The 27,035-nt window shown below is 37.4% G+C and overlaps 3 protein-coding genes and 2 long non-coding RNA genes across 14 annotated transcripts; 3 read left to right on the forward strand and 2 right to left on the reverse strand.

Moving 5' to 3' along the window:
* Positions 1 to 271: 271 nt before the first annotated feature.
* Positions 272 to 4,684, forward strand: LOC111005741 (netrin receptor DCC). The gene is made up of 4 exons (XM_022277362.2): positions 272 to 539; positions 1,120 to 1,892; positions 2,300 to 2,734; positions 4,123 to 4,684. The coding sequence occupies exons 2-4, from the start codon at positions 1,124 to 1,126 to the stop codon at positions 4,299 to 4,301; spliced, it is 1,383 nt and encodes a 460-aa protein (XP_022133054.1). The 5' UTR covers positions 272 to 539; positions 1,120 to 1,123; the 3' UTR covers positions 4,302 to 4,684.
* A 1,599-nt stretch (positions 4,685 to 6,283) lies between these two features.
* Positions 6,284 to 20,031, forward strand: LOC111005758 (uncharacterized). Of its 10 annotated transcripts, none has more exons than XR_015792736.1 (10): positions 6,284 to 6,641; positions 7,353 to 7,439; positions 9,047 to 9,193; positions 9,336 to 9,401; positions 9,478 to 9,542; positions 10,480 to 10,860; positions 13,383 to 13,460; positions 14,759 to 14,791; positions 14,892 to 15,013; positions 19,891 to 20,031. It is a non-coding gene; the product is annotated as an uncharacterized LOC111005758 (long non-coding RNA). The 10 variants fall into 10 exon arrangements; XR_015792735.1 differs by having other exon boundaries at positions 19,874 to 20,014; XR_015792744.1 differs by lacking the exon at positions 14,759 to 14,791.
* On the reverse strand, positions 19,938 to 21,332 carry LOC148213415 (uncharacterized). The gene is made up of 2 exons (XR_015792768.1): positions 21,192 to 21,332; positions 19,938 to 21,108 (listed from the first exon to the last, which is right to left on the reverse strand). It is a non-coding gene; the product is annotated as an uncharacterized LOC148213415 (long non-coding RNA).
* MAN7 (Glycosyl hydrolase superfamily protein) lies at positions 20,042 to 22,224 on the forward strand. The gene is made up of 5 exons (XM_022276932.2): positions 20,042 to 20,550; positions 20,627 to 20,821; positions 20,932 to 21,054; positions 21,211 to 21,416; positions 21,534 to 22,224. Exons 1-5 carry the CDS (start codon positions 20,248 to 20,250, stop codon positions 21,961 to 21,963), a joined length of 1,257 nt encoding a protein of 418 aa, XP_022132624.1. The 5' UTR covers positions 20,042 to 20,247; the 3' UTR covers positions 21,964 to 22,224.
* A 1,300-nt stretch (positions 22,225 to 23,524) lies between these two features.
* On the reverse strand, positions 23,525 to 26,285 carry LOC111005296 (lipid phosphate phosphatase epsilon 1, chloroplastic). The gene is made up of 4 exons (XM_022276747.2): positions 25,724 to 26,285; positions 25,133 to 25,358; positions 24,221 to 24,294; positions 23,525 to 23,836 (listed from the first exon to the last, which is right to left on the reverse strand). Exons 1-4 carry the CDS (start codon positions 26,093 to 26,095, stop codon positions 23,609 to 23,611), a joined length of 900 nt encoding a protein of 299 aa, XP_022132439.1. The 5' UTR covers positions 26,096 to 26,285; the 3' UTR covers positions 23,525 to 23,608.
* Between the last annotated feature and the right edge of the window lie 750 nt (positions 26,286 to 27,035).

A 27,035-nucleotide genomic window follows, 5' to 3' on the forward strand; every position in this document is an offset into this window, starting at 1 on the left:
GTTTCTCTAGAAAAAAATTATATTTTATATCGGACAGGCTCTTCTTTGGACGACACGTCGGGCAAGTGGTCCAGGTGAAAAGGCGAAAAAATTCTGAAATGGAACGGCTTTTCCCAGGAGCGAGGGAGGGTATTTCAGACCTTTAACGGCGCAGGTAATGGGAGGGGTAAAAAGGGAAAAGAAGAAGAGAGAGAAAGTGGGGGCAGAAGAAATTAGAATAGATGAGAGAGAGAGAGAGAGAAGAGGGTTTCAAATATTTGCGGAGGGCGTGACTGCGTGGGCGACAAGGCGAAGAGGGAGAGGCGGTCGTTGCGAAGCGACCCGAGAAAACTAAACAAAAAAGCTTGGAGAGGAGGTTTTCAAATCTCTCTCTCTCTCTCTCACCCCCCATTGAATTCAAAATTCATCCTCCTTTTATGAAGGACGGGGAAGAGTCGAGGGGATTCAAATCCATACTCTAGAATGGGACTTTCTGTTCTCTGTTACAACTCCCCGACTCCTCCCTGATCCTCCCCGCCAGCCACCCACTCTTTTTCAAGGTATTTTCATTTCTGGGGTTTTCTTCGTTTGGTTCGAATCTTTTGCCCTGCACTTCGTCGATGCTTTATGTGCTTGTTTTGTTAACTTCTGTGCCATTTTATAGGAAGTTTTAACGAGGGGTATGGCGAATATGTGTTACTTTTTCCACCCCTTTTGGTTTTGGGATTTTTTTTATAGACTTTTTAGGGGTTGGGTGTATGGGCCATCTGAAAATGCTTGGTGGGTGGGTTTTATTAGGGATTTTTTCTTCGTTGAATTTGATTTTTTCGTACGAGCTTTTTCTGGGGGTTTTTTTCTTTTAGAATTGTTGAGCTTTGTGATTTTGAGTGGCATGATTTTTTTGTGGAATTGCTAGTTCTTAAGGTGTCTCTTACGACTATCTGTAGTTTTATTTAAACTGTTTTGTATGTTGCCGTTTCAAGGGTTTGATTTGAGCTTTAGTTTTCGAAATTTGGCTGAATGAGACCTCTTTGTGGGATGTGTTTGCTTTGTCATTGGTTTTGTTTTGTATTAGTGTAATTCGATTAGGGTTTTGACGTTATTAAATACTCATTGGGTTTGGTGCACCTTCAAATGCAGAACCATGCCAACATTTACTACAATTGCGTTGGATAGGTTGTTAGAACTTGGGACATCCAAATCTGTCGACAAGTCCCTTCCTAAACCTAGGCCTGCTTCCAACAACAGCCGTCCCCCAAGCACGAAGTTAGAGAGGAGAAATAGTGCATCAGTTGCAGACAGGAAAGTTCAGCGGCCTCAGATTAAGCCAGCACTGTATACCACTCCAGAGGCAACTCCTCTGCCGGATTCACCATCTTCGTTTCCTCCTTCCCCTTATATTGTCAATCATAAGCGGCGTGGGCCTCGTCTTTTGAAGAGTTTCTCTGAGGTTGATGTGTCCTCTCGTAAAAAGGTGAATGATAAGGAAGCGGGAAATGGGAGTGTGAAGGGTTCGGATAGCAATGATGTACAGTTAACCAATGGTGCTTCTGTTACTGCTGACACGCCCATTCCAAACAAAGGACACAGAGATGATGGTCTAGAATGTGCTAGTAGTAATAATATTGGTCTAAGTGGGAGTGTTAATGGTGATAATCGGGCTACAGCTGATCAACTTGGGAGCAATCATGGTAACTATGAAAGTAGTATTATGATGAGCAATGGTGTTGCTCGAGATAAGGATTCATTGAAGGTTGTTGTGACAAATTCAGTAACTGTTGGAGAGGCTGAAGACTTCTTTGACCCACAGGAGTCTTTGAGTGTTGCGAGTAACACAGATGGAGAGGATAATGGTTATGAACGCTCAGCTAGGTTCAGTACCCCTATGGGAGAATATTATGATGCTTGGGAAGGTAACTGACTCCATGCATGGAAAATGTTATTCCGATATATTTTTTATTGCTGTAGTTTATTCTACTGATCGTTCTTGTCTCTAATAAAAAAATCAGACTTTTCAGGGCAAAGAAAAAATTGTCCTTTTTTGTTTGTAGTTATTATTAATATATATATATTGATATTCTTTTGAAACTGGAACAAATATTGCAATTGCATGGTATATGCTTCTTTTGCAGTTTGGCTGGATATGCTATGATGAAATGCAAAGATGCAAGTTGAAAGCTTTTATAGGGAATAGACTATTGGAACTTTTTTGAATCTATTAATAAATGTGCCTATGAATAACTTCCATAACCTATGCTTTCCAACTTGAAGTCGATTTCAATATTATATGATTTAGGTTTTTTTTTTTTTTTTCCTGCAGAGCTTTCCTATGAGGGTGTGCCACAACCTTATATTAATGATCTTGAAGCTCAGTTGCGTGAAATGAGGCTAACCCTATTGATGGAACTAGAGCAACGAAAGCAGGTTGAGGAAGCACTAAATAAGTTGCAGGGCCGATGGCAGAGTCTTAGAGAACAGCTGTTGCTTGCAGGATTGACCCTTCCTTCAGATCCCACAGTTGCCACTGAAGGAGAGCAGTTAGATTCCGATCCTGCTGAAGAATTGTGCCAACAAGTTTATCTTGCTAGGTTTGTATCAAATTCTATTGGAAGGGGTATAGCAAGGGCAGAGGTGGAGACTGAGATGGAAGGACAGCTTGAAGCCAAGAATTTTGAGATTGCTCGATTGCTGGACAGACTTCATTACTATGAAGCAGTGAATCATGAAATGTCTCAGAGAAATCAAGAAGCTGTTGGTAAGATCTGGAAATTTCAATTAATATTTTGTTTTTTGGTCACTTAAAATTGATGATTTCTTCTCTTATATTTTTATTTTATTCTTCTTGGGGGTGGATGTTGAAGGTGGTGTTTTATGTAACGTCTTTAATTTCATTCTGTTTTAGATCACTTTTGCTCATTGTTCCCTTCACGTCTTACCCACTTACTAGTTGTTACTGCATCAGATCTTTATTAACCTTTTTTCTAATGAGCAGAGAGGAAAAAAGTGAGTTGTTAGGTGATTATTATTGTTATTATTTTAAAATGAAAATAGTTAGGTGAGTAAGATGACTTGATTAGATTTGTTGTGCTTGTGCATACGAATAAAGGCCTCGATCAAATTGGATTTTAGAAGGGGAAAGAGGTGTAAGATAGGAATATTAGATAGTAGGTGTGGTCTTTCAAAGGACAATGCTTACCTGCAAAAGTTAGGGTGAGCCAGGGCAGCTATTGGATTAATCTAATTGACATGATCATGGGTTCAAATCTCAATGGGTCGGATCACCCACATAGAGGATGTAACTATTTCAAACGGTATCTTGTCTAATGGAGCCTGTATGGTCAAGCTGTAGTTCGTGATTGTACTTACAGAAGCAAAATAATGCACCAGATGCAACAAACGGATGAATGAGTATTATTATTGTATACCGTTGACAAATTTATTATGACCATTCTGAATACTCCAACATTTGTTATATAGTGATCCACTGGTATTGATGTGATGTTGTGTGCTTTGCTGTTTGCCTTATCTTATTGCCTTGTAAGTTCAACTGAATAATGGATCTTAATATGACAAGAAAGGATTTGTATGTAAATCTCCATTCGTTTTCTTTTTCATGGATTCCAGTGTTCGTATATGATGTGGGTATACGGGTAAATTTTATGATACCTAGCTGAGACCCGACTTTTGCCATCCAATATGGCTTTCATGTTCCAATTAATTGTGGGTTTTAAGAAGTGTGCAAGTTGCCACAAGTTCTGTAGCTCACTTTTACTAGGAGATCCGCTGGGTCGAGATGTAGAACAGGACTCATTTAGATCCACTGGTTTCTTCCAAGTTGCCACAAGTTCTGTAGCTCACTTTTACTAGGAGATCCGCTGGGTCGAGATGTAGAACAGGACTCCTTTAGATCCACTGGTTTCTTCCATTTGGACTTGGTGCTTTTTTCTTTCACCAGTGGTCAAGAATGGTGCTTTTTTCTTTCATAAGTGGTCAAGAATGAAAGAATGTTCAGCAGATGAGGAATGAAATCTTCTTTTCAGCATATGATTTACCTTTTTTGCTTCAGCTCTCTGTTTCTGTTGGTTTATGTGTTGAATCTCTGTACTTTCGCTAAGCTGTTGCCCGTGTTTATTTGGTTTCTAGATTTGGCACGGCGTGAGAGGTTGAGGAGGAAAAGGAGGCAGAGATGGATGTGGGGTTCGGTCGCCACTGCGATCACACTCGGCACAGCAGTCTTAGCATGGTCGTACCTTCCTGCGGGAAAAGATTCATCGTCCAGCAACCATTCTAAGGCTGTGGAGCATGATGACGCAACAGATTGATAACTGCTGACACAAGAAGTAGCTGCTTATGATACCTTGTTATAGAAGGAAAAAATAAAAGGAGGCATACGTCATAGATGTGGTATAATCTGGATATCAAATGTTCATTTGCTTTTGTCAGAAGTATTCGCACGCCGAAGATGTATAGTTCTTATAAATCGTCGGCCCTTATAATTAAAGGTGATAGAAAAAAAGGGGTTGACTTGTTTTTTTTTTTCTCATCAGATCTAACAGGGTTATAACACCTGCAATTTTTTTGCCATTCTTCCAGATGCCATATACGGTCTGTTTACTGCTAACTTTAGTGGAATTCTGCGTTGAGAATCAATAATTACTTGCAGAGAGAATTTGGAGCTCTCTGTCGAACTCTTTTTTCTTGATAATTGCATGTTTGAGAAAATATTATCTTTTCAGTTTTTAGTATGATTATGATGGGTGTATCGTGTGTGCATCCATATGTGGGTTTTATGAATAAACTTTTGATGTTTGCAGATGATGCAATAAATTGAAGTTGTGATGAGTTCTAATCCAATGTTAAAGTTGGGGACGGGTTTCATGCTCCAGTCGGTCCATTTTTATTAATTAAATTTGGATATTGAAAATTGACGTTTCCAGGAGTTCCGTAATATTTTTGGATCCAACTCAGATTTTTGGTGATAGATTTCTATAATTTAGACAATCTTTGTTAAACTAGGAGGTTTGGTTTCATTAGATTTTAGGTTAAATAACACATTTGGTTATATTTTTACTGAAGTAACGATTTAGTCCTTAGATTTTAGTTTGTGACGATTTAGTTTCTGTACTTTCAATACAGTAGCGATTTAGTCTTGATAATTTAGTTCTGTAAAAAAATTTAAAAACTAAATTGTTACTAATTTGAAAGTATATGGACAAAATTATTATGAACTTCTTACTTAGCAAAAATACAGAGACCATGTATTTTTTAACCTAAAATTTAACCAAAACTTATATCGATAAAAGTTAACATTGGATATTTTTTAAAAATTATAAATTAACAAATAATCAATTTACTATTTTGAAATGAGTAAAAAACACTTGGTCTTAACACTATGTCTACACGTGCGATACTTTATTGATATGTATATACTTTTTATATTTTATCAATTTTTTTGTAATACTATGGAAATGTCAATTCATCGATAGAAATTTAATATCATCTATAACATGTGACTGTTTTGGGCATTGTTTGCAAAATTTAAACAAATTCTATACAAAATGAAAAATCTATGAATAGACTTCAAGAAATTTATTGTGTGTATTAGTCATGCAATGATTGTGATAAAGAAATGCAACCAAAAAAAAAAGAACGAAGGGACAAAATGCTCACTTTTAAAAAGTGTTTAACCAAAAATGAACTAGAATAGATAGAAATTAGGTTAAAAAATATATTTGTTTCCTATACTTTTTATAAAGTAACAATTTAGTTAACTTTAACAATTTAGTCTCTATAGTTTAAAATTTATAATAATTTAATCCTTACTGGGAAAAGTCTTATAAAAATTAAGTGTTGTTTTTTATCATATAACAATTCAAACTTTGTAAACATTTGGTCCCTCATCAATTTATTAAACTACATATATAAGAAATTTAACAAAATTTTTTACAATAGAGATTGAATTATTATAAATCTTAAACTACATAGACTATAGACTAAATTGTTACATTGTTACGTATTAAAATTTAAAAATTAAATTGTTATCAAGTATAAAGACTGAATAATTATTTCATTACATAGTTATGAATAATTACAGACTAGAGTTCAAAAACTTCAGATCATTATTTCATTACATAGTTATGGGCCCATTCAGCCCTAACTGGTAGATTATGGCCCATTAAAGAAAATAGGATTAAAAAGTAAAAGAAATTTGTAGAAAAGAGTTAAAGAACACGTAATTTTAATTTTATTACACGGGATTTGAGAAAAGAAAAGAGAAAAGAAAATATATATATAAATAAACCGATGGCTTAGCCAATACGCAGAAGGGCAAGGGACTCTGTTTAAAGGGTAAGGAGTTCGCGCGTCCTTCACAGAACTTACAACTTCGCGCGCTTTCATCATCCTGCTTCAGTCCAATTTCCCAATCCTTCAATTAGGGTTTTGGACCTTTCACAGTATTCCCGATCATCTCAAGCAACTCAGTTTCCTTTTACCCTAAATTTTTATTGCAGTTTTTCTATTCGATTCCCCAGAATCTCATCAATGATCATTCCCCTTCATCCGTTTGATTCGGTCGAATTTCCCAACCCTCAAATTAGGGTTTTGGCTCCAGTCAGCGCTAAATTGATCGATCACACAGATTTGCCCTCAAATCCCTCCGGGTAATTGTTCCACCTTGAATTTTCTGTTGCCTTTTTTGTTTCCTAATTTCTATCTGATTACATTGTCGTCGGGACTGTTCCGGTGGTCTTCGTTCGTTTGCTAATCTTAAGTTGAAACACGATGAATTTGTTTTCACGAAGGTCAAAGGCTTTTTTACGAGGCATCATCATTCAAATTTGTCAGTGTAGCATCTACTCACACATATTTATTTAACCCGTTTTCTAGTTCTAGTTCGTTGCAGTCACACCCTCATAAAGAAGCTCTGCAACGATCATCCTAGCTAGTTAGTTTTGATTATTTTCTAGTCATTTTATTTTCTCAAATGATTTTTGAGTTTTTTTTAATTTAATTTAAATTTAAATTGTAATGACGATCCTAGCGAGATAGATTGGCTGGTGTGCGTGAACGTTGTGCGGCTTTGTATCCGAATAAGGATCCTGCAACAGTTAGTGTTGGTGATTGAAGGACTAATTTTTTGCTCACAATAGAGACATTTGGGAGATAGATTTTCACTTCAAACTGTGAACCAAACTGCAATTATATCACTTTGTAACCCTTCTTTCTATTATTTTCCTCAAAATTTGATTTCTCCAATTGAAATTATTGTTAAGGTCGAGTAAGGTATTGACCTTTTGTGATCATAATTTGTTGTAATATAATATTGAAGCAGAATTGATTTTATTTTTTTTATTTGTATTTTTATTTTGTAGTTCACTAAGAAGGTCTATCCAGTACAAATAGAGAAGGCCTTGATGTTGAAAATAAGTTTCCAGTGGTTAGTAAGACTTATGAGCTAGGTAATACTTTCTTCCTTTATAACCTTCACTCGCTTAATTCACTGTTAAAACTGGATCAAGAATTTGCCTCCCTTAATTGAGAGGGGTTTGCTTTCTCCATTTCTGTTCTTGTTGAAGTATACTTTTTGTGAACCCATTTGAATTTGTCATGAGAGGTTTTCATCTCATTAGGAAGCCAATCAGTACTCTCCACGCCATATGGACTCAAAATCACATCATTCCAAAGCTCTGTCGATGAAAGCTCTTTCCTTAACTGTATTATTCTCCTCTGATTTTCTTGCCACTTGAACCAAGAATATTTGATCATTAGCCGTTTGATTTGAATATAAGAGCAGTTAGTTAAACTCATGGGTTTTCAAACACATTGATACCCTCACAAATTTCTCCCAAAGCTTCAAACATATCATTCTTCCATAAACCAAGGGAACACCACAGCACATGATCATAAATTCGATTTCCATGTTTTTTTAAATTTTATTTTAAGAATTCCATCTTTTAAATTTCAACATTTAACTTCTTAGTTCTGCTCTAATTTATCATAAGTAGAGCCACATCCACATGGAAAGGATGAAGCCTATAGTTATATAACCATCAAAACATGGTCATCCATCCGGTTTACATATTTTTTTTAGAATTTCATCTCTCAAATTTCAACTTTAACTTTTGAATCTTGTTCTAATTTATCATCTAAGTAGAGTCTCATCCACATTGAGAAGGTTAAGCATACATTTATAAAAAATTTCTTCCTTCAGAACTTTTGCGACACCATCCATTCGTCATAAAGTTTATGTTTTAAAGTTGAAGAAATTGAATCCCTTTAAATGTACTTTGGTCCCAAACTTACTAAAAAAATCCATTGTATACACTTTTGGTGTTTAACTCATTCAAAATGCTCTTAAACATGCATTTAGACATCGAACACAACTAAACGACCGTTTAAACACACTTTAGGTCAAAACTCACTCAAATCATCGCTTAACAGTAGCAGTACTATTGGGATTCACATTAATGGTAGAATGATCCTTAACGTGTACTTGGGTTCTCAATTCACAAAAAACCTTCATAACTATGTACATAGGTTCTTAACTTACCAAAAACTCCAGTAGATGTATACATAGGTGCGAAACACACACCACACACCGAAAAACTCCATTAAATATACACTTGGGTGTCAAACACACTTGAACCCTTAAACATCGTTTAGGCTCCAAGCTCACTGCTTTAACTTTTTGAAAATGCTACTTACCATGTACTTAGGTTGACAAGATCAACTAGAAGGCCCAAACATAAATATAAATATTGTTTGATTATCTTTGAATTCATGGTGGTTGGACAATGCAATTCTGTTATTAAAAAATGAGGAAATAAAAAATGAGGAAATAGAAACAAGAAGTGGGACTCTTACCAAACAGCCCTTAGTTTCTCAAGTTGGTGTTTAATTGATCTGCAATATCTTTGTGTAATATGACATGTTATTCTTTTATCAAGTAAATTGATGATGAAATTTGATCTTCTACCAGTGAGGCTAAGACTTATTATTTGAAGTGTTGTTGTTTGGCATACTTTATCACTTTCAGCTGATATGGCCTTTGATTGTTGTTTTGCAGAAACTACTGCTGCAGAAGGTGTGAAAGTAGGGTTACAAATTGATATTTTAGCCGTTTCATAACATCCACAATAGCTTTGCGATTTGGACGTGTTTGCATTTTGCCCCCAAACTGAACTTGGAATATGGGGACCTCATTGCTAAAGAGGTGCTTGCCTTTTTTTTTTTCTTTTTTTTTTTTAAATTTATTATTATTATTATTATTATTATTATATTTTTTAATGTAATTTTCTATCTCACGTTCAGATAGTAATAATGTTTAGTTTCATTTATTTGGTTTTATATTTCAGCTTTTGAATAGAAGCAAGACCATTTATCCTCGACGAGGATTTTGATTCTTACAATAAAATTGAAAGGTGGTGCCTTTGTTCCTGTTCACAAGGAATTATGCTTATCGCTCAGTTGATGAAGCTTTACCTGTATTTAATGCAGATTTTTCTTTTGGAGTTCAAGCTAAATGATAATGAAGATTGGTGAAGGAAAAACATTGATTTATGGTAAGATTTGTCGCTATGTTTACATTAAACTTGAAATTATTATACCAGCATGCCATCGAAATTATATATATGACCTTTAATAGATTATTTACAAAACTAATAAAAATATTTTATATCTGTACGAAGTAAAGGATAAATTATATATAATTTTTTGTTTATTGGACATTTTTTAATCAAGTTTCTACCATTAGGAAGGTTAAAATAATTTTACGGTCAACGGTGTGGAGACAAAAAAAGTAAAAAAAAGAGTTCATTACACTTAACTTTAGAACTAAAAAATCTTAGGGACTAACTATAGAAAATGTTGATATAAATATGAAATAATTATTTGTAGAGTGTGAGGATGAAATATGATACAAATTAACTTTAAGTCTTTAAGTGATGGTGTTTCCTTTAAATTTAATTTTTCGTTAGCCTTTATTTTTATTTTTATGTTTAAAAAATTTTCCTGCAAAATTCCAACACTTTATACAAAGCAAAAAAATGATAGGTTTGTTTGATTTCAAATTAAATATATAACTTATATATTACAAAGCATACTTTTGAGGATACGATCATTTTACTAGTTTTGAAAAACTTTTAATTTTTAATTTTTTAATTAAGGTTTTGGCAAAAAAAGAAAAAGAAAAAGAAAAAGAAAATTACCTTTTTTTTTTTGAGTAAAAGATACTTACTTTGTTAACTAATTTATAATAATTAAATTTATAAAACATCATAATTTTTTTTATTAAAAATGGTATTTTAAATTTATTATAATAATTTCCATGGTTTATTAATAACCAACCGTTCTTAACAAAATACCTAAATTGTAGATTTGTAGTTACATTTATGATATATCAAAAAAAAAAAAAACAAAAAACGACCGTTGCGTAACTCATACGCTCAAGTTTTAAAAAAATAAAAAATAAGAAAATAAACGGACGCGTATTATATGCAGAAATAGGGCTCAGTTCTCTTAACGGTCTTCTCCTTCAATTCAAGATCCCACGCCCATGAACCCTAATCTCCGAGTTCCATCTTCTCCCTCGTCAAGCTCTTTTGAACTCTGCAATCATCCAGGAGGAGGCAAAAGGAAGAAGCCCGAAATGGATTTGGCGGATCTGTGCTGTAGCTTCCCTGCGGATTGTGTTTCGCTGTCAAAATGTTAGGTTCGTTTGAACCTTCAATCCATCTACGAAACGAAAAGGTGGAGAGTAGAGCAGAGGGGCGAACTGCCGGAACTAATGCAATGCGCCGCCGGGAGACGGATTGGGGAGGTGGAAAACGAACAAAGAGGAGACCGTCGTGTTCAAGGACTAATTCGTTTATCATAATACTGGTAATCTCGAACCCGCTTCATAACTCTATGTTTTTGGGTTTTTTTCTTTTGGTTGATAATCGTTATTCGACGGGCCTTCACTTTTTTGCCTCCACTGTAACCCGCGTGAACCAAACTGCTAATTACATCCTTTTCTAAGCTATATTTCTATCATTTTACTCAATATTGGATTTGTTCCAGTGAACCAAACTCTAATTACATCCTTCTGCTTTCTGTTTTCTATTTTCTAAAATTCATGAACTTCACTATTTTGTGGACTCTTACTGAAGAATTAGTCTAACGATATGAATGTCGGCAAAAATCGATGGATGAGTATCTGCATTCTATTCTGAGAGTGGGTTGCGTGCGCCCTTCCACCCGTGCCTTGCAGTCGCCCGTCCACCCGAGCCCGCGTGACAGAGTGGGTTGCGGTCGCCCGTCCACCCGAGCCCGCGTGCCAGTGTGGGTTGCGGTCGCCCGTCCACCCGAGCCCGCGTGCCAGTGTGGGTAGCGGTCGCCCGTCCACCCGAGCCCGCGTGCCAGTGTGGGTAGCGGTCGCCCGTCCACCTGAGCCCGCGTGCCAGTGTGGGTAGCGGTCGCCCGTCCACCCGAGCCCGCGTGCCAGTGTGGGTAGCGGTCGCCCGTCCACCCGAGCCCGCGTGCCAGTGTGGGTAGCGGTCGCCCGTCCACCCGAGCCCGCGTGCCAGTGTGTGTAGCGGTCGCCCGTCCACCAGAGCCCGCGTGCCAGAGTGGGTAGCGGTCGCCCGTCCACCCGAGCCCGCGTGCTAGAGTGGGTAGTGGCCGCCTGCGTGCCAGTGTTGGTAGAGGTCGCCTGTCCACTTGCACCCCGCGCCCGCGTGCCAGTGTTGGTAGCGGTCGCCCGTCCACCCGTGCCCGCGTGCTAGAGTGGGAAGCGATCGCCTGTCCACCTGCACCCCGAGCCAGAGTGGGTTGCGGTCGCCCGTCCACCCGAGCCCGCGTGCCAGAGTGGGTTGCGGTCGCCCGTCCACCCGAGCCCGCGTGACAGAGTGGGTTGCGGTCGCCGCGCCCACCCGAGCCCGCGTGCCAGTGTGGGTTGCGGTCGCCCGTCCACCCGATCCCGCGTGCCAGTGTGGGTAGCGGTCGCCCGTCCACCCGATCCCGCGTGCCAGTGTGTGTAGCGGTCGCCCGTCCACCCGAGCCCGCGTGCCAGAGTGGGTTGCGGTCGCCCGTCCACCCGAGCCCGCGTGACAGAGTGGGTTGCGGTCGCCCGTCCACCCGAGCCCGCGTGCCACTGTGGGTTGCGGTCGCCCGTCCACCCGAGCCCGCGTGCCAGTGTGGGTAGCGGTCGCCTGTCCACCCGAGCCCGCGTGCCAGTGTGGGTAGCGGTCGCCCGTCCACCCGAGCCCCTGTGCCAGAGTGGGTTGCGGTCGCCCGTCCACCCGCGCCCTCGTGCCAGAGTGGGTAGCGGCCGCCCGTGTGCTAGTGTTGGTAGCGGTCGCCTGTCCACTTGCAACCCCGCGCCCGCGCGCCAGACTTGGTAGCGGTCGCCCGTCCACCCGTGCCTGCGTGCTAGAGTGGGAAGCGGTCGCCTGTCCACCTGCACCCCGCGCCCGCGTGCCAGTGTTGGTAGTGGTCGCCCGTCCACCCGCGCCCGCGCGCTAGAGTGGGTAGCGGTCGTCCGTCCACCCGCGACTGCGTGCCAGTGTGGGTAGCGGTCGCCCGTCCACACCTGCGCGCGTGTGCCGGTGTGGGTAGCAGTCGCCCGTCCACCCAAGCCTGCGTGCCAGTGGTGTGGGTAGCGGTCGCCCGTCCACACCTGCGCGCGTGTGCCTCCCACCCAAGCCTGCGTGCTAGTGTGGGTAGCGGTCACCCGTCCACCCGCGCGCGCGTGCCAGAGTGGGTAGCGGTCGCCCGTCCACTCGAGCCCGCGTTGCAGAGTGGGTAGCGGTCGCCCGTCCACACCCGCGCCCGCGTGCCAGTGTGGGTAGCGGTCGCTCGTCCACCTACCGCGCCTGCATGCCAGGGTGGGTAGCGGTCGCTCGTCCACCAGTATGGGTAGCGGTCGCCCTTCCACCCGCACCTGCGTGCGAGAGTGGGGGTTGCAGTCGCCCGTCCACCAGCGCCTGCGTGCGGGAGTGGGCTGCGTCCAGCTGTTATTGCGTGCGATAGTGGGCTGCGTGTGCCCGTCCACCCGTGTTCGTGTGCGAGAGGTGCGTGCGCCCGTCCACCGTGCCTGCATGCGAGAGTGTGTTCTTGTCTAATGATCTGAATATCGGCAAAAATCGATGGATCCATCTACATTCTATTCTGAGAGTGGGTTGCATGGGCCCGTCCCACCTGCGTGCGAGAGTAGGTTGTGTCGCCCGTCTAAGTTGCGTGCCAGAGGTTGTTGCGTGCGCTCATCCATGTGGTGTGTTGTTTTAGTTCAATCATTTTTTTAATCTTTGAAGGCATTTTTCTTAAGTTGAAAATTGAAATATTTTCAAACACTATTCGGATTCTTGATTACCCACTAAGTCTTCTTAACTGCTATCATTTAATAATCTCTTTCATCTTATAAGGCATCCCAAAGACGTCCCTGTGCAGAAGCATATTGGATTGGATTTCTTTGCTTTTCTCTCGTAGAGTTCTATATTGGGGTAATGTTCTATTATCCATTGTCGCATAATTCCATGGTCTTTTGCTTATAGTATGTTCTTTTTTTACTTTTATCCTTTTAATTTGATTATGCATTGTGTTATCTAATTATAAAAATAATTTTGTGGATTTGTTTTACCAGCCGACGTTGGGGCACTTTCTCATTTAGTGACCTTAGATAATCATCCGTACTAAGTTTATTCATCTTAAATTATTTTGCTTTTTTTTTTCTTATGAAAAAATTCTTAATTTGCTTATCTATACTTTGGTTTTTTCCAGCTTATCGATGGCTAGTAATGTATTCAAATTGATTGCTTGATAGATTGGGGCACTTCCTCATTTTGATATATATATTTTTTTCTTTTTAGTTCCGGTTACCTGTTTATAAAATGGTATGTTATGGATTGTAAATCTTTTTTAGATTTCCTACCATTGTTTTTTTCTCCATAATTTCTTCTTATAGTCCTCTGTTGTTTGAAAAGTTCAGAAACGGTATTTTTTCCTATTATATTCTCGTGTTTTATTGTTTTGCCTTTTCTATTTGGTAGTTTGTATATAATTTTTATGTTTTATTATTTTATTATTTTATTTTCTTTAGTCACATTATATGCTTTTAAAATGTTATGCTATGGATTATAAATCGTTTTTAGATTGGGTCATATTGTATTCTAGACTAATTTTTTCTTATTCTCTATTGTTATGTTCTCTTTTATCCTTTTAATTTCATTATGCATTGTGTTATCTAATTATAAACATAGTTTAGTGGATTTGTGTTACCGGCCGATATTGGGGTATTTTATCATTTAGGGACCTTAGATCTTGATCCGTACTGTGTAGTTAGTTTGTTCATCTTAAATTCTTATTTTGCTTTTTTTTACGTAAAAAATTCTTATTTTGCTTATCTATACTTTGCTTTGTTCAAGCTTATCAATTGCCAATCATGTTTTCAAATTGATTGCTTGATAGATTGGGGCACTTCCTCATTTTGATATCTTTTTTTTTTTCCTTCAGAGTCTTGTTTATATGTTTTCAAAATAGTATGTTATAGATTGTAAATTTTTTTAAGAGTTCCTACTCTTGTTTTTCTTCCATAATTCTTCTTATAGTCCTCTTGTCTGAAGAGTTCAGAAATGTTTTTTTTTCCTATAATGTCGTGTTTTATTGTTTTGATTTTAAAAAATGGTTGGATGCTATGGGTGGTCATATGGTTTTCTAGCCTTTTTTTTTTTGTTTTCCCCCCTAAAGTTGTTCTTATTCCCTCTTATGTGAAGTTTCTAGGAATTGTTATTTTTTTCTGCAGTTATAATGCCTCCATCAGCCCTTGATCGCCTCGGTTTGTTGGGATCTCTTTAAAAATCCTTTTTCTTCTCCTGTTTTTTCCATCGTTGTTCGTTTCATCGTAGGTTACTGATTTTAAACATAACCCCCTGCAGCATCTTTACAAATTGATTATCCAATGTTGTTTGAACTTCGAAATGATGCTGTTGAGCGAGTCTCTCATTGCGGGGTTTTGGAGTTTGTTGCAGAGGAAGGCATGATTTACATGCCTTATTGGGTAGGTCCATATTTCTCTTGCATGATATGTATCCCCGGTGTTATTAGCTCTTAATACTTTAAGAATGTTTGCTTTTTTGTATGATTTGTCAGTGTCAAATTTTGTTTGTTTCTTGGTATGTCACTCCGTGGGAAAGAAAATCAAGTGGGATGCGGTGATGCCATAATATTTTTCACCTACTTTCATTTTTTTTTTTGGTCGAGAAAAGATACAGGGGAGACCTTTGACCTGAGTGGGCTCCTATACCCTTCTTTGAGTAGTTTGTTTATCTTAGTGTTGCCCTCTCGAATCAGGTTCGCAGTTTGCTGGCGCTTTTCTTGCTTTTTATTAAGCCGCCCTATTTCTTTCGTTATTTTTGCTGTTTTAATGTTTGGGGTAGATATATGATTTGGCCGTTGTGTAAAATTTTGTTGGTTTGTGTATTCACCAACTATTTGTCATTTTATTTTATTTTTGCACCTTTTTGAATGTTTCTAAAATGGATGTTAGGGATCACAAATTGTTTTACGATTGGCTTTATCTTTATTATTGTTTTTTACCCACTGATTTTCGAAATTCTTGTTTTTCCAAGATATTTTTTACTCTTCGATTGGGTAGTTATCGTTTTCCTTTTTTCTATGGTATGTTATGGGTTGTGAATGGTTATTTTCCTATTACGTTCAATTTAATTATTCTTTCTATGTAATTTGGGTGATTTGTATTGAATTATATGACTAGTTTCCATTTTATTTTCTTCTATCTTGTTTATATTCTTTTAAAATGGTTGGATCCTCTGGGTAATTCTATTCTAGCCTATTTTTTGGTTTTTTCCCCCTAAATTTGTTCTTATTTTCTCTTATGTGAAGTTTTGAGGAATTGTTATTTTTTTCTTCTACTTTAGAATGTTTGCCTTTTTGTATGATTTGTCAGTGTCAAATTTTGATTTTTTTCTTGGTACCGCTGGAAAGAAAATCAAAGTGGGATTGCGGTGATGTCAAAATGTTCTTCACCTACTTTCATTTTTTCTTGTCGAGAAAAGATATAGGAGAGACCCTTGACTTGAGTGGACTCCCATACTCTTTGACCTGAGTGGACTCCCATACTCTTCTTTGATTAGTTTGTTTATCTTGGTGTTGCCCTCTTGAGTCAGGTTCGCAATTTGCTGGCGCTTTTCTTGCTTTTTATGAAGCCACCCTATTTATTTCGTTATTTGTGCTGTTAGGCTGATTTGGTCGCTGTGTGAATTTTTGTTTGTTTTCTATATTCAACAACTATTTTTCATTCTATTTTTTTGCACCTTTTTGAATGTTTCTAAAATGGATGTTAGGGATCGCAAATTGTTGTACGATTGGATTTATCTTTATTGTTGTTTTTTACCCACTGATTTTCGAAATTCTTGTTTTTCCAAGCCATTTATCCTAGTGTTTTATCAGCATATCATCAGCTATTTCTTTGGAGTTCAAATAGAATTTTCTGTTCTCATTGATTTGTTAGACTTCGATTTGGTACTTATTGTTTTCCTCTTTTTCTATGGTATGTTATGGGCTGTGAATGGTTATTTTCCTATTACGGTCAATTTAATTATTCTTTGTATGTAATTTGGGTGATTTGTATTGAATTTTATGACTAGTTTCCATTTTATTTTCTTCTATCTTGTTTATATTCTTTTAAAATGGTTGGATGCTATGGGAGGTCGTATTCTGTTCTAGCCTCTTTTTTTTGGTTTTTTCCCCCTAAATTTGTTCTTATTTTCTCTTATGTGAAGTTTTGAGGAATTGTTATTTTTTTCTTCTACTTTAGAATGTTTGCTTTTTTGTATGATTTGTCAGTGTCAAATTTTGATTTTTTTTCTTGGTATGCCGCTCTACGGGAGAGAAAATCAAAGACAATCAAAGTGGGAGTGGGATGCGGTGATGTCATAATATTTTTCACCTTCTTTCTTTCTTTCTTTTTTTTTTTCGGGAAAAGATATAAGGGAGACTCTTGACCTGAGTGGGCTCCCATAATCTTTGATTAGTTTGTTTATCTTGGTTTGCCCTCTCGAGTCTGGTTCGCAATTTGCTGGTGCTTTTCTTGCTTTTTGTGAAGCCGTCCTATTTCTTTCGTTATTTTTGCTGTTAGGCTCTTTGGTTTAATGTTTGGGGTAGATACATGATCTGGCCGTAGTGAAAATTTTGTTGTTTGTGTATTCACCAACTATTTTTCATTTTATTTATTTTTGCATCTTCTTGAATGTGTTTCTGAAATGGATGTTAGGGATAGCAATTTGTTTTACGATGGGCCTTATCTTTATTATTGAAACCCACTGATTTTTGAAATTTTTGTTTTTCCAAGTAATTTCTATTTTAGTTGCTTGATAATTTTTTTCCTTCTTTACTCCCGTTTTTATGCTTTTAGGATCATGATATTATTTTTCGCTTGATCTGTACTATACGTTATATTTTTTTTCCTCATCAGACCTAACAGCTAACTTTACTGGAATTCTGCGTTGAGCATCAATAATTAATTACTTACAGAGAGATTTGGAGCTCTCTGTTGAACCCTTCTTTTCTGAATAATTTTATGTTTGAGAAAATAATATCTTTCTAGTTTTTAGTGTGATTATGATGGGCGTATGTGTATGTATCCATATGTGGGTTTTATGAATAAGCTTTTGATGTTTGCATATGCTGCAATAAATGGAAGTTGCGATGTTAAAGTTGGGGATGGGTTTCATGCTTTGTTGGCATGTGTTCGTGGGTCCACTTTTATTAATTAAATTTGGATGTTTTTTTTTTGGTACGTGTTGGGGAGGGGATTCGACTCACAGCCTCTTGGTTGGAGGTATATGTCAATTATCGTTGAGTTATGTTCGCTTTGACCTTAAATTTGAATGTTGAATTGACGTTTCTAAGGAGTTTTGTAATATTTTTTAAACCAACTCAATCTTTTGGTTATAGATTTTTATAACTTTGAAAATCCTTGTTAAACTATGAGACCAACCCATTAAATTGGGTTGGGGTCGGTTTGGTTTCATCAGGTTTTAATTAAAACTTATTATCTCATAAGTGCTAGCTATGAGGTAACTTTTGAATATGATGTTTAGAAAGCTGTTATTAGAAAACTTCTAATAACTAACAAAATATATAATTTAGGTTTGGGATAGAAATATGAAAAAGCCTGAAGTATGATTATATATTATTGCAGGTTGGATTGGTTTGTTCAACATGGTGGATTCAAGAATTGAACCAATTCAATCGAGTTAGATATAATTGAGTACGATTGAACTCTGAATTAGTTTTCAACCCAGTCTAAAATATAACGGCTCGAATTTTCACTCCTAGATTGTATCTATTTGAAAGAAAAATTTTAAAAAGTTGATAACTATTTGAGAAAAATATTTTCTTATATTCAATTGAAGAACATTTTGAAGAAAATATTTGATAAAATCAACTGGCAAATATGTAGGTTTTTAACAGTAATTATAAAAATAAAAGAATAATTTAATATTACTCTTTAATTTCAGCGATGACTGTATCTTATTTTATTTTTTATTTTATAATAATTTTTTTGTTTTAATACTATTTTGATCTTTTATGTTTATTTTGATTCATTTTAGTATAAATACCAATGTCAATAGAAACGTTGAGGTTTTGATTTTATGAAAATATAATGAAAATATCAATAAATTGTTAATATCAGTAGATTTAAAAAAAATCAAACAAATAATTACTTCATTTTAAAATAACTTTAAAGTATCTAGTGTTAGTAATTTTAGTACTATGTCTATCAATGATATTTTGTGGATGTTTTAGAAATATTAATTTGTCTCCTATGTCCATGTTGAATCTTTCTTTTTTTTTTTGTTGAGAAATGTTGAATCTATTGATTGACATAAAAATGAAAAATTGAATCCTGTTTATAAAATGGTACTATTTGATCTTGCAAAATTTAGACAACTATTTACAAAATAAAATTCTTTTAATAGTTATGAATGCATTTGAGTGCAATATCCTACAAAATTTGTGATAAAGAAATGAGATAAAAAAAATTAAACAAAGCTTCAAAATCTCACTTTTAATGGGATGAAAACTGAAAGCAAATAGTGTTTAAACAAAACATTTTCAATTATTAGAAAAAAAAATAAAGTGCCTCAAAAAAAGAAAAAAGAAGATAAAAGGTAAGGATACGGTTGGAGTGGTGGGGAAAGACAAGAGTGGGGGCTGTGTGGGCAATTTAAAACATCACACCTGTCTTCTACCGCAGATTGCGCCCTAGATTTGCCATTTTGGACTGAAGTTTCTCCATTCACGTTTCTACCCACAGTAAAAGAAAAGGAAGAAATCAATCATCCATTGATTGATCATAGAGTTGCAATCATGTAACCACCACTTGAAAACTCTCAGTAACATGCAATATAATTTGACCCACTTCACTTCACCAATGATTACCAAACATAATTCATGGTTAGCTAAACATAATAACATGGTGTGTAATTGGTTACATCCATATCAAACTTCTCATGAAAGAGCAAAATTTTCCAACAGTAATTCATGTTATAATCTTGTCTTATTTTCAGATTCAAAACTTTTCTCAACCCCACTTGAATGATGACTAAGGATGAAACCTTCATAGGAAGGGAAATTTTGATAGCACTTGAAAAAAGCTGTGTTTTACTAATAGGAGAAATGTGGGGTAGCCCTTCTTAAAAGAAACTCCAAGCGTTTGTAAATTGTACATCAAAATTAAATGCTATGTCCTCCAAGCAAGATCTGGCTTTTATGGGATTTAAGCTTGCTTCCATTCTTGTACTACCTTTTCTACCAAATCTTTTGTCGGTCGATGGATTAGGGAGTTGATTAGAATCTGATTCAGCTGTGTTTTGGCCTAAATTTTCCTCAGTTAATGCATAATCACAGGTTGAAAAGTATCAGTCAAAATTTCAATGAAAACCAGACAACAGAGCTTCCACTAAGATCTTCTATTGCTTTAGCGCGTGCAATTTCACATCTTTGGCTTCCTTTTTTTGTTCTTCCCTTTTTATCTTTTTGTGGGGCTCATCAAAAAAAGCAATCTTGCCAAGAAGTTAGAAGGATAGAGAGATGAGGGAAAATACCATCTTCACTCCACCGGCGACTGTAGTTTTGGAGTTGTCTTTATATTGGTTTTGTAGCGGTTGATAAGAAGACAAATTCTCAGCTTCTCCTAAAGCCAACTACTTGAGCATCTCTACCCATTTATTCCTCGTAAAGTTGCCAAAGCTCTTCAGAAGAGTTATGAAGCGTTGGGGTTTCGCTCTGTTATTGGTCATTTTCATCCATGGCGCTGCAGGAGATGGTTTTGTCAGAACTGGAGGAGTTCGTTTTCTGTTAAATGGTAGCCCTTACTATGCAAATGGCTTCAATGCCTACTGGTTGATGTACGTTGCCTCCGATCCGTCTCAGAGGTCGAAAATCTCCGCCGTGTTCCGTGAAGCCTCGAGCCACGGCCTCACGGTTGCAAGAACTTGGGCTTTCAGTGATGGCGGATACAGACCTCTTCAGTACTCTCCCGGCTCCTACAATGAACAAATATTTCAGGTATCTTTCAGGATTTGGACGATCCATTTTCAGTCTGTTCTCTGTTTTTTGCTTTATTCATTTTTTCCTTTCACAGGGGTTGGATTTTGTTGTAGCTGAGGCCAGAAGGTTCGGAATCAAGCTGATATTGAGCTTAGTTAACAACTATGAAAACTTTGGAGGGAAAAAACAGTATGTAAATTGGGCAAGAAGCAAGGGGCAATACCTGAACTCTGATGATGATTTCTTCAGAAACTCTGTTGTGAAGGGATTCTACAAAAATCATATCAGGGTAAGTAAAATTTCCAACTTTTTTTCTCTCTTTTCTTTCGGTTCTTCGCAGAAGAATGAAACAAACGAGACCTCGAAGCCATTGCTAAGTCTCACTTGGTGTTTCTTCAGACCATTCTAAACAGATATAACAGCTTCACCAGAATCCATTACAAGGACGATCCAACAATAATGGCCTGGGAGCTTATGAATGAGCCCAGATGCACATCAGACCCATCCGGAAGGACAATTCAGGTGAGTTCTAACTTCTAACTTTCCCCTTCATTTATTGCAACAGAAAAAGGTCCACTGAAGTTCAAATTTACTGTGTCATTATCCAGAATAGATAATCTGCTCTATTTACAGAATAAGTTTGAAATCTTTAAGCTTACCCTGTTCGTTTATGTATAGGCTTGGATCATGGAAATGGCTTCCTTTGTGAAGTCCATTGATAGGAACCACTTGCTGGAAGCTGGTTTAGAAGGATTCTATGGACATTCCTCACCTCAGAGAATGAGACTCAACAACCCAGGTTTTAACATTGGGACAGACTTCATTGCAAACAACAGGATTCCTGGCATTGATTTTGCTACTCTTCATTCCTATCCTGATCAGTGGTAAGTTTCCGAGTAGAGACTTTTGAATGTTGTACGAGAAGCGTTAGAACATTGAAAAGCATCCAAGGATCTAGCAAAAATCAAGCAAAATTTCAGACCCTAATTCAAAATTCACAGGTTATCAAGCTCAAATGATCAATACCAGCTTTCGTTCTTGAACAATTGGATTTCCACCCACATCCAGGATGCAGAATTGATTCTTCACAAGCCAATTCTGCTGACGGAATTTGGGAAGTCATGGAAGGTTCCGGGTTTCAGCACGTACGAGAGGGACCTTATATTCAACACCGTATACTACAAGATATACTCATCGGCGAGACGGGGAGGCGCCGCCGCCGGAGGCCTCTTCTGGCAGCTGCTGACCGAAGGCATGGATTCCTTCCGCGACGGATACGAAATAATCCTGAGCCAAAACCCTTCAACGGCGAACGTGATTGCCCAACAATCCCGCAGACTCTATCAAATCAGAAGGATTTTCGCCAGAATGAGAAACATCGAGAGGTGGAAGAGGGCAAGAGCAGCAAGAGGCAAACGCATCGGAAATTGAAAAAAATAGAGGATCTGAGCAAGGGTTTCTCTCTTCGAGATAAATCGTCTTTTCGTCCAAGAGGAAAGCTGAAATTTTTGGTTTGGATTTCGGAAGTTTTATAGCTATAATTCACGAATGAGAAAGAAACTTAAACGTAAAATGAGTTTGCTCCATTTCAAGACTGCCAATTTCACACACTTTCTTTGCTGCTTTGTGACTTTGTGTTTCAAATTATGAGTGCTTTAATGAAAGAATATTTTAAATGTTGTTTGATTTTTATATTCTTGGTATCCATAGAAATATCATTTCAATGATTAATGATTAATGTTTACTTATAAACTCATATTTAAAGATTTCAACGGAAATAAAGTGAGATATGAAAGTAAATTAATAAATCTCGCGGTTCAATTGATTAATACATTACACTTGTCTTTATCTATTTATTTTTTAGTTCAAAAATAAGTTATGGTTAAAAATATATGTGTTCAAATAAAGTTAAGTCTATTTCTTGTACTTCAAAAAATAATAATAATAATAATAAATATAAAAGTGCTTGTAATCTCGCTCCATCAACTTTTGATGCGTATTATGCGTCGGCTCCAGTACTTGGTGTGCTGGAAACCGGAAAAGTCCACATAATTTGCATGGCCCTTCTTTAACATCATGCTTTTATTCCGGAGAAATTTAATTTTACAGTTTCGGCAAGCAAACATTTACGATGCCAAAGGAAAGTGGAGGGAAACGGCAAATATAAGAATGTTAATGAAATCAAAGGGGGTGGTGAAGGAGCCAGGATGGTCTTCAATAAAGGTTAAGGATAGCATTTTTTGCGTTGTTGCTAGATATCAGTCTCATCCACAAGGAGAAGACATATATAGTAAGTATGTCGGAGTTGTTGGCTTCGGGAATGAAAATTTATATTCTTGAACTGAAGCATTTAGTAACTGATATGGAAGAATAGTAGAAGATTGATTTGTACAGATTCTCTTTTTGGTCTTACTGGTGCATGAGAATTATAAGCATGTTGGTTTAGCCTTATATTTAGTCTTGATGATGAATTATACCTCTTGAAAAATAATCTAAGTGATTAGTGTAACCTACCAAGCTTTTAAGTTTTATATGCTTGATTCCCATTGTCTCTAACTTGTATTGTTCTCCCACACCCTGTTTTCGAAGTTTAGACTGCCCCCGAAAACGAAGTAAAATAGAACCGGGCAAGTGCAGCAGCTGGTGGAGAATATGGATTTCAAACTAGTAATTTTGAAGGATCTTTGGAGAGAAACTAGATTTTGAAGGATCTTCTATAGGCCATGAAATGAGTCAATCAGATTTCCATTCTAATGAAAAAAAATATATATATAAGGTAAAATATACTTTTGATCTCTGAGTTTGAAGATAGATTTCTATTTGGTCTCAAACTAAACTTAAAAATCAAATAAGAACTCGTCCTCAGACTCAGGGACCAAAAACGTATTTTACCAAAAAATTTATATCCCAACTAGCTTTTTATGGACACAATTCTCACCCATCAAAGGGAGACACAGCGGATCAAATTAAATTCTTGGGCACGGGTTCGTCGTCAGGAAAAGACACTGAAAGATCCCATTAAAAATTAATACTTCTCAGTTACACATACAACATAAAACTGTACATGTCACTATAATTATTTTTCATCCTTGAACCAATTGTTTATGACATAGGTAACGAAACCTACACTGAATCCAGAAGCCCCCAATACAACAACTACTTGTATCCACAAATTTACTGCAAAAGCTTCCATAACCACAGCCTTCCAGAACAAATACCATGAAAGGGAGAAGGAACCACCCAGCACTGCACCAACCAAAACTTGGCTGATAGTATGTAGTTTCTGCGAAACTCGTAGCCACGACTGTCAAATGCAAGAACAAAGGAAGAATAAGCACTTAATCCTCGTTCCATCAGATTTCGTTTTTCATAATCAGGCTATAAGACTGATTCATAATCTTTTTATTGGTTAGAAGTTGAGAAATGTAAGAGTAAACGGACACAACCATACGATCTAAATTTGTAATTTAACATTTCCCATTCAATGACATAACTTGGATTTGTCTGTTTGTTTTATTATTATTATCGTTATTGTTATTTTTTATGTTGCTTCGAACCAAACATTTAACCCATTTGAAGGTGCCAAATTGCCACAGTCCTGATAAGGACTACAGCTACAAAACACAAGTACAAGCATTATCTTCTGCCAGGTTCAACTTAAAGAAGAAGAGACGAGGAATAAACTTACAAAATATGAACCAAATATCAAGGAAAGTCCACAGATAAACAATGATATTGCATTAGCACCTAGCCATTCCACCGCTGCAACAACATCAGAAGTAGTATTAAAAATAAACCTTGATCAATTGAAGTTTTCATAACTGAGATTTTGGATTACAAGCTTTGGAGGCTCATAGCATAAAATTGGGAGAACAAGAAGAAAGATAATATGCTTGGTGTATGGACGAGGGACTGGAATGTCAGGAAATAATGAATTTCGGCAGAATGAAACCTCTTCCATTTCAGATATTAGTAAGAAAGAAATGACCTTACTAGAACAGGATCTATTTTATAGATGGTACAATTGTGCCCTTGAGTTCTAAAGATACTAATAAGAAAGAAGGATACAAATAAGAAATATGATCTTTGTGTTGGGGGTTTGTTATCTGAAGAGGGTTAGAAAGTAAGGAGAGCGGTCAAGGATGTCTCGATGTTTGAAGATACCCTTCAAAGTCATGGGTTCAAGTTCTCGAGTTGAATACTTAATAATTGAAAACTCATGTTGTGTTTCATAGTTGGCCTAGAATGGACGAGCCTCACAAGAGATTAGTGGGATGCGCCATGAGCATAATACAAGAAGTGGGTCCCGACACTCCATTTAAGAAAAAACAAGGTTAGAAAAGTGCTCTAGAAATGGAAAATGCTTGAACCATGTCTAACTGAACCATTGAATCACATTATCTAACTAGAGCTTTGAAAATTAAAGTTCTTTCGAAGTTGTACAACTTGATATCAAGGAGCAGGGCATCAATATAATATGGAAAGTCATTCCACACAATCAAACTGCGGAAGTTATAACAGAAATCATGACAAGCATTCTATCAACTTCAAAGAACCAATTTTCGACAATCCCTTGTCACTAAATGAAGGTTGAAATTACCTGACAGGGCGACATATACAACTATGAAGAATATGGATTGTGCGTGAGAAGAGGGCATTCCAGGATCAGATCTTAATGTGGCAATAGGCCGCTCTTGGTTTAGAATCCTTTTCAGAACCATAGCAAGTACAGCATTTATAACAGATCCCATGGCGGTCCACAAGGCTTCTGCATCATGCCTCAAAAGAAGTATAGCAGTAAAGAGGGCAGCTACAAGCCACTTGCTCTGTAAAGGATCAACAATGCTATTAAGCAATATGGGTAATCACAATCTGACAAATTTAATCTCACATAATCCACTCAGAAGTTGGTGAAGTTTAAAACACTGCAAGAAAGTGTAAATCGATGTTCTTCAAGTATGGCCTTAGCTTCAAAGCAAAATCATGAGGGTTTAGGCGTACAATGTACAATATGATAGCAGAGATATGAAGAAGTGTATTACAGCGTGCAACTAAGTCAGCGTGCAACTAAGTCACCTAAGTCTTTGTTTGTTCGAAGTATAAACATTAGAAACTATTTAAGAAAAAGCCTATAATCGCGTTGGCACACCTAATAGAAGAGCTTAGCGAAAGACTCGTGAAATTTACCAACCATTTTATTGAGAATTGCTTCCAACCCACCAGCTGCAATCTCAGGACGAAACTGGGATGACCCATCAAAAAACGACTCAGTCTCTAAGCTTCTAAAGCCTTCATCTCCATTGCCACACCTAACAGAAGAACTTCTGGTCATCTCAGTCATGCCGCAATGACCCAATACTCTGTGCTTCCGAAATAGAGCTTCCCCAGCGACGAACCTACGAATTAAAACAAGATTCGAGGGAGGGAATCCAAGAGACGATGTGGGTTTCGCAGATTGCAGCTTCAATTTTCTATTGGAGATGGTTTTGAAGGAAGGCTGAAAACTAAGGGCGGTTGATAACAGAGGCATTTGGGTCAAAATCCGAGAGGTTGTCAAGGGCATTCCGAGGGAAGAAGATGAACACTGCTGAAAGAAACCTTCTGGGTTCCATTAACGCGCAGTTTCTCCGTTAAGGCATGAGGGGAAGAAAGCATATTTAATTTGTGCCGCCATAGCCTCATCGTGTGGCTGCTTCTTAATACTTAATAGGACGTCGAAAGAAAAAAAAAAAAAAAAAAAAAGCGACCCGTTCAATTTCATAGCCGCTCGGCGGCTTCCGTGCCCTCACCAAATTCATGGGAATTGCACAAAATTTTACTAAAACGATGAAAATTAAATGGTGACACCGAAGGACAGTGATGGGCCCTATCAATTTCCCCCAAAAACCAATGCAGACAAGTCCTTGGAATTGAATATATTTGAGAAATTTGTATTTTAGTTCTTCCCTTACCATGAACAAGATCAATGGCATCGTGGTAATGGGACATTTTCTTTGATTTGCTCCCCATTTTTGATTTATACAAAGATGGAAAAATACAACCCATGCCTAATTTGTAACCCATTTTATACCTTTCCCAATATATTCAATTAACCCATTTTATACCCTTTCCCAATATATTCAATTACAAAACTTTACTCTCTCTCTCGGTAAAATATTCCTACTATGAAGAGGCTATGTAACACTTGCAGGCGAGGTCAGGTGAGCAAAGTGGAGGTTGGATGCACGCTTTACTTAGTTGAGCAAGCGAGAGAGCTCATCTTGATGGGGTGTAATTTAAAAAACTTACCTTGAAAATAGTATTAGCCAAAAAAGTGAAAAAATATACATCTCGAGTTAAGTTATCGTGAATAGGTGGATAGGTGAGGTGCCTAACAATAATAAAGACGATAGGTTAGTAATTTGAATATAGTTTATCCTCGCATGAAGATGAAAAATTTTGAAAGTTCAAACTTTCACGTTCACACTATATTTTTAAGTTATTAAAAAAAATAGCGCAAAGGG

The sequence above is a fragment of the Momordica charantia genome, assembly GCF_013281855.1.
Source record: "Momordica charantia cultivar OHB3-1 chromosome 1 unlocalized genomic scaffold, Mcharantia_2.0 BLBB01000001.1, whole genome shotgun sequence".
In the NCBI taxonomy this organism is placed as follows: domain Eukaryota; kingdom Viridiplantae; phylum Streptophyta; class Magnoliopsida; order Cucurbitales; family Cucurbitaceae; genus Momordica; species Momordica charantia.

Bases quoted from the DNA above. Each gene is read 5' to 3' on its own strand.
- LOC111005741 (XM_022277362.2), top strand. From the start codon at position 1,124: ATGCCAACATTTACTACAATTGCGTTGGATAGGTTGTTAGAACTTGGG. The intron at 1,893-2,299 runs GTAACTGACTCC...TTTTTCCTGCAG, and splicing joins ATATTATGATGCTTGGGAAG to AGCTTTCCTATGAGGGTGTG. The intron at 2,735-4,122 runs GTAAGATCTGGA...TTTGGTTTCTAG, and splicing joins GAGAAATCAAGAAGCTGTTG to ATTTGGCACGGCGTGAGAGG.
- MAN7 (XM_022276932.2), top strand. From the start codon at position 20,248: ATGAAGCGTTGGGGTTTCGCTCTGTTATTGGTCATTTTCATCCATGGC. The intron at 20,822-20,931 runs GTAAGTAAAATT...GTGTTTCTTCAG, and splicing joins TCTACAAAAATCATATCAGG to ACCATTCTAAACAGATATAA. The intron at 21,055-21,210 runs GTGAGTTCTAAC...GTTTATGTATAG, and splicing joins CATCCGGAAGGACAATTCAG to GCTTGGATCATGGAAATGGC.
- LOC111005296 (XM_022276747.2), bottom strand. From the start codon at position 26,095: ATGCCCTTGACAACCTCTCGGATTTTGACCCAAATGCCTCTGTTATCA. The intron at 24,295-25,132 runs GTAATTTCAACC...ATGTTGTTGCAG, and splicing joins TGTATATGTCGCCCTGTCAG to CGGTGGAATGGCTAGGTGCT. The intron at 23,837-24,220 runs GTAAGTTTATTC...TGCATTTGACAG, and splicing joins TGATATTTGGTTCATATTTT to TCGTGGCTACGAGTTTCGCA.